This window comes from Protomyctophum parallelum (assembly GCF_964188405.1).
Source record: "Protomyctophum parallelum genome assembly, chromosome: 21".
In the NCBI taxonomy this organism is placed as follows: domain Eukaryota; kingdom Metazoa; phylum Chordata; class Actinopteri; order Myctophiformes; family Myctophidae; genus Protomyctophum; species Protomyctophum parallelum.
The window spans coordinates 1,940,369-1,949,084 of NC_139713.1; the positions used below are offsets into that span (position 1 = coordinate 1,940,369).

At 37.6% G+C, this 8,716-nt stretch overlaps 1 protein-coding gene across 1 annotated transcript; it reads left to right on the top strand.

Moving 5' to 3' along the window:
• Positions 1-2,466: 2,466 nt before the first annotated feature.
• LOC310879661 (E3 ubiquitin-protein ligase TRIM39-like) lies at positions 2,467-4,350 on the top strand (the record flags this gene model as incomplete). Its single annotated transcript, XM_083794457.1, has 2 exons — positions 2,467-2,658; positions 2,953-4,350. The coding sequence occupies 2 exons, from the start codon at positions 2,467-2,469 to the stop codon at positions 4,348-4,350; spliced, it is 1,590 nt and encodes a 529-aa protein (XP_083650583.1).
• Positions 4,351-8,716: the final 4,366 nt, after the last annotated feature.

Genomic DNA, 8,716 nt, shown 5'->3' on the forward strand with positions numbered 1-8,716 from the left:
ACAGTACAGTACAGTACAGTACAGTACAGTAGAGAGAGACAGACAGTCAGTACAGTACAGTACAGTACAGTACAGTACAGTACAGTACAGTACAGTACAGTACAGTACAGTACAGTACAGTACAGTACAGTACAGTAGAGAGAGACAGACAGTCAGTACAGTACAGTACAGTACAGTACAGTACAGTACAGTACAGTACAGTACAGTACAGTACAGTACAGAGAGACAGACAGTCAGCACAGCACAGTACAGTACAGTACAGTACAGTACAGTACAGAGAGACAGTCAGTACAGTACAGTACAGTACAGTACAGTACAGTACAGTACAGTACAGTACAGTACAGTACAGTACAGAGAGACAGTCAGTACAGTACAGTACAGTACAGTACAGTACAGTACAGTACAGTACAGTACAGTACAGTACAGTACAGAGAGACAGTCAGTACAGTACAGTACAGTACAGTACAGTACAGTACAGTACAGTACAGTACAGTACAGTACAGTACAGTACAGTACAGTACAGTACAGTACAGTACAGTAGAGAGAGACAGACAGTCAGTACAGTACAGTACAGTACAGTACAGTACAGTACAGTACAGTACAGTACAGTACAGTACAGTACAGTACAGTACAGTACAGTACAGTAGAGAGAGACAGACAGTCAGTACAGTACAGTACAGTACAGTACAGTACAGTACAGTACAGTACAGTACAGTACAGTACAGTACAGTACAGTAGAGAGAGACAGACAGTCAGTACAGTACAGTACAGTACAGTACAGTACAGTACAGTACAGTACAGTACAGTACAGTACAGTACAGTACAGTACAGTACAGTAGAGAGAGACAGACAGTCAGTACAGTACAGTACAGTACAGTACAGTACAGTACAGTACAGTACAGTACAGTACAGTACAGTACAGTACAGTACAGTAGAGAGAGACAGACAGTCAGTACAGTACAGTACAGTACAGTACAGTACAGTACAGTACAGTACAGTACAGTACAGTACAGTACAGTAGAGAGAGACAGACAGTCAGTACAGTACAGTACAGTACAGTACAGTACAGTACAGTACAGTACAGTACAGTACAGTACAGTACAGTACAGTACAGTACAGTAGAGAGAGACAGACAGTCAGTACAGTACAGTACAGTACAGTACAGTACAGTACAGTACAGTACAGTACAGTACAGTACAGTACAGTACAGTACAGTACAGTAGAGAGAGACAGACAGTCAGTACAGTACAGTACAGTACAGTACAGTACAGTACAGTACAGTACAGTACAGTACAGTACAGTACAGTACAGTACAGTACAGTACAGAGAGACAGACAGTCAGCACAGCACAGTACAGTACAGTACAGTACAGTACAGTACAGAGAGACAGTCAGTACAGTACAGTACAGTACAGTACAGTACAGTACAGTACAGTACAGTACAGTACAGAGAGACAGTCAGTACAGTACAGTACAGTACAGTACAGTACAGTACAGTACAGTACAGTACAGTACAGTACAGTACAGAGAGACAGTCAGTACAGTACAGTACAGTACAGTACAGTACAGTACAGTACAGTACAGTACAGTACAGTACAGTACAGTACAGTACAGTACAGTACAGTACAGTAGAGAGAGACAGACAGTCAGTACAGTACAGTACAGTACAGTACAGTACAGTACAGTACAGTACAGTACAGTACAGTACAGTACAGTACAGTACAGTACAGTACAGTACAGTAGAGAGAGACAGACAGTCAGTACAGTACAGTACAGTACAGTACAGTACAGTACAGTACAGTACAGTACAGTACAGTACAGTACAGTAGAGAGAGACAGACAGTCAGTACAGTACAGTACAGTACAGTACAGTACAGTACAGTACAGTACAGTACAGTACAGTACAGTACAGTACAGTACAGTACAGTACAGTACAGTACAGTACAGTACAGTAGAGAGAGACAGACAGTCAGTACAGTACATTTTATATCCTGAGCCATAAAGCCCAGTCGTGGCCTAGCTTTAGTTTTTAAGGCTATACTTTCATCATCTTATGACGTTAAATTGTTTTCTACTGGGCACATAAAGTCTGCACATACTTTGACTGCCCTGGTGGTTATTCATTAAACAGGGAATTAAAGTCCAGTCTGTGTGTGTGTGTGTGTGTGTGTGTGTGTGTGTGTGTGTGTGTGTGTGTGTGTGTGTGTGTGTGTGTGTGTGTGTGTGTGTGTGTGTGTGTGTGTGTGTGTGTGTGTGTGTGTGTGTGTGTGTGTGTGTGTGTGTGTGTGTGTGAGAGAGAGAGAGAGAGAGAGAGAGAGAGAGATGTCCACTATGCATACACAGTTTCATTGATCCAGTGGTCCCAGAGAGGTTATCTTCTCAGAGACACACAGAGAGACAAACGAACAGAGCTAAACATTATTATTATTATAATTACATCAATATTCTTTATTCTCAGCGTGAAGAAATGTCTGCCAGCAGCCTCCTGTCTGAAGAGCAGTTCCTGTGTTCCATCTGTCTGGACGTGTTCACTGATCCGATCAGCACTCCATGTGGACACGACTACTGCAACGCCTGCATCACACGTTACTGGGACATTAAGGATGTGTGTCGGTGCCCGCTGTGCGACGAACCCTTCAACAAGAGACCAAAGTTCTCCGTTAACCCATTCTGACCTGAGATCAGATTCATATGAGGTTTCCGCCGGACACACACTGGTCCTGATGAACCCATTCTGACCTGAGATCAGATTCTAAAAATGTCAGTCGCTCTTCGATTTTTCAAAAATAGCAGACCTACAAGCTCGTATCGCGCCACTCGGTGGCGCGATATGAGCTTGTAGATCTGCTATTTTTCAATAGCTAAAGCATAACATGATGCTGACACCAAAATGGGTGCCCGGTCAGAATGGGTTAACAAAGTCTTCTCTGAGATGGTCGATCGGTTGAGGAAGTCAAAGCAGCAGAGACAAACTTCCAGCACAAACCCGGAACCCGCTGAACCGGATGAAGTCTCCTGTGACGTCTGCACCGAGACCAAAGTCAAAGCCCTGAAGTCCTGCCTGGTGTGTCTGACCTCCTACTGTGACGCTCACCTGGAGCCTCATCACAGAGTCTTAGGGTTAAAACGACACAAACTAATCGACCCCGTGAAGAACCTGGAGGACATTCTGTGTAAGAAACACGACAGACCTCTGGAGCTGTTCTGTAAGACTGACCTCATGTGTGTTTGTCAGTTCTGCACTGAGTCAGAGCACAAGTCACATCAGTTTGTCTCTCTGGAAGAGGCATATGAAGGAAAGAAGGCTGAGCTGGGACAGACAGAGGCTGGAGTTCAGCAGATGATCCAGGAGAGACGAGTGAAGATCCAGGAGGTCCAACACTCAGTAGATCTCAGTAAGAAAGATGCAGACAGAGTGATGGCAGGCGGTGTGCAGGTCTTCACTGCTCTGATCAGCTGTATTGAGAGAAGCCAGGCTGAGCTCATTGATGGGATCGAAGAGAAGCATAAAACAACAGAGAAACAGGCTGAAGGCTTCATCAAAGATCTGCAACAGGAAATCACTGAGTTAGAGAAGAGAAGCTCTGAGCTGAAGCAGCTCTCACACTCTGAAGACCACCTCCACCTCCTCCAGAACCTCTCATCCATCAACACCCCTCCACCCACCAAGGACTGGACAAAGGTCAATGTCCCTCAGTCTTCATATGTGGGGACTGTGAGGACAGCTGTGGCTCAGCTGGAGAAGACACTCAGTCAGGAGATGGCGAAGCTGTGTGATGCTGAGCTGAGGAGGATCCAGACATATGCAGTGGATGTAACTCTGGACCCTGATACAGCACACTGCAAACTCATCCTGTCGGAGGATGGAAAACAAGTGAGTTTTGGACAAGTAAAGAAGAATGTCCCAAACAACAAAGAGAGATTCTCTCTATGTCCCGGTGTCTTAGGAAAACAAAGCTTCTCCTCAGGAAGGTTTTACTATGAGGTTCAGGTTGGAGGGAAGACTTACTGGGAGGTAGGAGTGGCCAGAGAGTCCATCGACAGGAAGGGGGAGATGGCACTGAGCCCCAACAATGGTTACTGGACTATAGTGTTGAGGAATGGAAACATGTACTGTGCTGCTGCTTACCCTGCTGTCCGCCTCCCTGTAAGAAAGAAGCTCCAGAAAGTGGGAGTGTTTATGCATTATGAGGAGGGTCTGGTCTCCTTTTATGATGTGGAGACCAGAGTTCACCTCTACTCTTTCACTGGCTGCTCCTTCACTGAGAAACTGTATCCATTCTTATATACATTCTCATATCCATTCAACTCTGCTCCTCTGATCATCTCTCCTGTCAATCGCACAGATTAGACCAATCCTCAGTTTGACATGAAAACAATTTAATTTAAGAAACAAATGTGTGTTTATATAGAAGGGTTCATTAACAGGTTTATTGTGTTTATATAGAAGGGTTCATTAACAGGTTTATTGTGTTTATATAGAAGGGTTCATTAACAGGTTTATTGTGTTTATATAGAAGGGTTCATTAACAGGTTTATTGTGTTTATATAGAAGGGTTCATTAACAGGTTTATTGTGTTTATATAGAAGGGTTCATTAACAGGTTTATTGTGTTTATATAGAAGGGTTCATTAACAGGTTTATTGTGTTTATATAGAAGGGTTCATTAACAGGTTTATTGTGTTTATATAGAAGGGTTCATTAACAGGTTTATTGTGTTTATATAGAAGGGTTCATTAACAGGTTTATTGTGTTTATATAGAAGGGTTCATTAACAGGTTTATTGTGTTTATATAGAAGGGTTCATTAACAGTTTGACTGTTTTTTACGATTAACCCGCATTTTAATCAACCCCCCTTCACTGCCGAGATTGTTGTATTACCTTTAGAGCATACGCTGAATTATTTGGGCTTTTAATCCGCGAAAATCCATCAAAAAAAGCTCCCGTGGTTTGTTATGATCTGTGTGTAGCATCCACCATCTTGGTGCACGCGGAAGACGCACACAAGATTGGTTTCAATGAGGCGTTGCACCCAATGCATTTCCATTGGCCTCAATTTCCCAGAAGCCCTAGCAGCCCACAGCATGTGACGATTTCCGGTTTCGTCATCACAGCGAAGCCATCCAGTCTCATACTCTGCGACGAAGACGGATTTTCTTTTGATTCATTACATTACGGCGGATTAAACACATAAAACAAAAGGCGGGTATGTCCGATACGGCAGCGACATTAACCTGGAGTAATCCATTCAAGGCACGGAAACTGTTAACAGGTTTATTGTGTTTATATAGAAGGGTTCATTAACAGGTTTATTGTGTTTATATAGAAGGGTTCATTAACAGGTTTATTGTGTTTATATAGAAGGGTTCATTAACAGGTTTATTGTGTTTATATAGAAGGGTTCATTAACAGGTTTATTGTGTTTATATAGAAGGGTTCATTAACAGGTTTATTGTGTTTATATAGAAGGGTTCATTAACAGGTTTATTGTGTTTATATAGAAGGGTTCATTAACAGGTTTATTGTGTTTATATAGAAGGGTTCATTAACAGGTTTATTGTGTTTATATAGAAGGGTTAATTAACAGGTGTATTGTGTTTATATAGAAGGGTTCATTAACAGGTTTATTGTGTTTATATAGAAGGGTTCATTAACAGGTTTATTGTGTTTATATAGAAGGGTTCATTAACAGGTTTATTGTGTTTATATAGAAGGGTTCATTAACAGGTTTATTGTGTTTATATAGAAGGGTTCATTAACAGGTTTATTGTGTTTATATAGAAGGGTTCATTAACAGGTTTATTGTGTTTATATAGAAGGGTTCATTAACAGGTTTATTGTGTTTATATAGAAGGGTTCATTAACAGGTTTATTGTGTTTATATAGAAGGGCTCATTAACAGGTTTATTGTGTTTATATAGAAGGGTTCATTAACAGGTTTATTGTGTTTATATAGAAGGGTTCATTAACAGGTTTATTGTGTTTATATAGAAGGGTTCATTAACAGGTTTATTGTGTTTATATAGAAGGGTTCATTAACATGTTTATTGTGTTTATATAGAAGGGTTCATTAACAGGTTTATTGTGTTTATATAGAAGGGTTCATTAACAGGTTTATTGTGTTTATATAGAAGGGTTCATTAACAGGTTTATTGTGTTTATATAGAAGGGTTCATTAACAGGTTTATTGTGTTTATATAGAAGGGTTCATTAACAGGTTTATTGTGTTTATATAGAAGGGTTCATTAACAGGTTTATTGTGTTTATATAGAAGGGTTCATTAACAGGTTTATTGTGTTTATATAGAAGGGTTAATTAACAGGTTTATTGTGTTTATATAGAAGGGTTCATTAACAGGTTTATTGTGTTTATATAGAAGGGTTCATTAACAGGTTTATTGTGTTTATATAGAAGGGTTCATTAACATGTTTATTGTGTTTATATAGAAGGGTTCATTAACAGGTTTATTGTGTTTATATAGAAGGGTTAATTAACAGGTTTATTGTGTTTATATAGAAGGGTTCATTAACAGGTTTATTGTGTTTATATAGAAGGGTTAATTAACAGGTTTATTGTGTTTATATAGAAGGGTTCATTAACAGGTTTATTGTGTTTATATAGAAGGGTTCATTAACAGGTTTATTGTGTTTATATAGAAGGGTTCATTAACAGGTTTATTGTGTTTATATAGAAGGGTTCATTAACAGGTTTATTGTGTTTATATAGAAGGGTTCATTAACAGGTTTATTGTGTTTATATAGAAGGGTTCATTAACAGGTTTATTGTGTTTATATAGAAGGGTTCATTAACAGGTTTATTGTGTTTATATAGAAGGGTTCATTAACAGGTTTATTGTCGTAATGCTTAACTTTACATTTTTGTTCATTAATGTGCAGGATTAATATCGTCAGTGTTGAAATAATAATTATAATATTTAATTAAATAGGATGTAATAATATTACTATAGAATATTTAATTAAATATGATGTAATATTATTATAATACTATATATGGGTTATGTCACATTGATCAATGCATATTACAGGTTTTAATGGGTTATGTCACATAGATCAATGTATATTACAGGGTTTAATGGGTTATGTCACATTGACCAATGTATATTACAGGGTTTAATGGGTTATGTCACATAGATCAATGTATATTACAGGGTTTAATGGGTTATGTCACATAGATCAATGTATATTACAGGGTTTAATGGGTTATGTCACATAGATCAATGTATATTACAGGGTTTAATGGGTTATGTCACATTGACCAATGTATATTACAGGGTTTAATGGGTTATGTCACATTGACCAATGTATATTACAGGGTTTAATGGGTTATGTCACATTGATCAATGTATATTATTGAGTTCATCTAACGAGGAATTGTGCCACATTGTTTTTACATGTCTTTGATTTGCTACAGAAGAGTTCTGTGTTTGAAACAATAACTATTATCTGGTGGTTTTACAATAAATATTCATGGAGCATTATCCAGTGTGCAGACTCTATTCATGTTAGATATAACTAGATGATAGATAGATAGATAGATAGATAGATAGATAGATAGATAGATAGATAGATAGATAGATAGATAGATAGATAGATAGATAGATAGATAGATAGACAGACAGACACATTATCCAGTGTGCAGACTCTATTCATGTTAGATATAACATGATGATAGATATAGATAGATAGACTATACAGTGTGCAGACTCTATTCATGTTAGATATAACTAGATGCCTGAACCACGCATCCTTAACTGGCTCATTTCAACAATAGTGATCCTCCTTTAATAGACTTGAATAAACTGTAAATAATGTCACTTGACACATCTATCTATAAATGACACATCTATCTATAAGTGACACATCTATCTATAAATGACACATCTATCTATAAATGACACATCTATCTATAAGTGACACATCTATCTATAAGTGACACATCTATCTATAAGTGACACATCTATCTATAAGTGACACATCTATCTATAAGTGACACATCTATCTATAAATGACACATCTATCTATAAATGACACATCTATCTATAAATGACACATCTATCTATAAATGACACATCTATATATAAATGACACATCTATCTATAAGTGACACATCTATCTATAAATGACACATCTATCTATAAGTGACACATCTATCTATAAATGACACATCTATCTATAAATGACACATCTATCTATAAGTGACACATCTATCTATAAATGACACATCTATCTATAAATGACACATCTATCTATAAGTGACACATCTATCTATAAATGACACATCTATCTAAAAATGACACATCTATCTATAAATGACACATCTATCTATAAATGACACATCTATCTATAAATGACACATCTATATATAAATGACACATCTATCTATAAGTGACACATCTATCTATAAATGACACATCTATCTATAAATGACACATCTATATATAAATGACACATCTATCTATAAGTGACACATCTATCTATAAGTGACACATCTATCTATAAATGACACATCTATCTATAAATGACACATCTAACACATCTATCTATAAATGACACATCTATCTATAAATGACACATCTATCTATAAGTGACACATCTATATATAAATGACACATCTATCTATAAGTGACACATCTATCTATAAATGACACATCTATCAATAAATGACACATCTATCTATAAATGACACATCTATATAT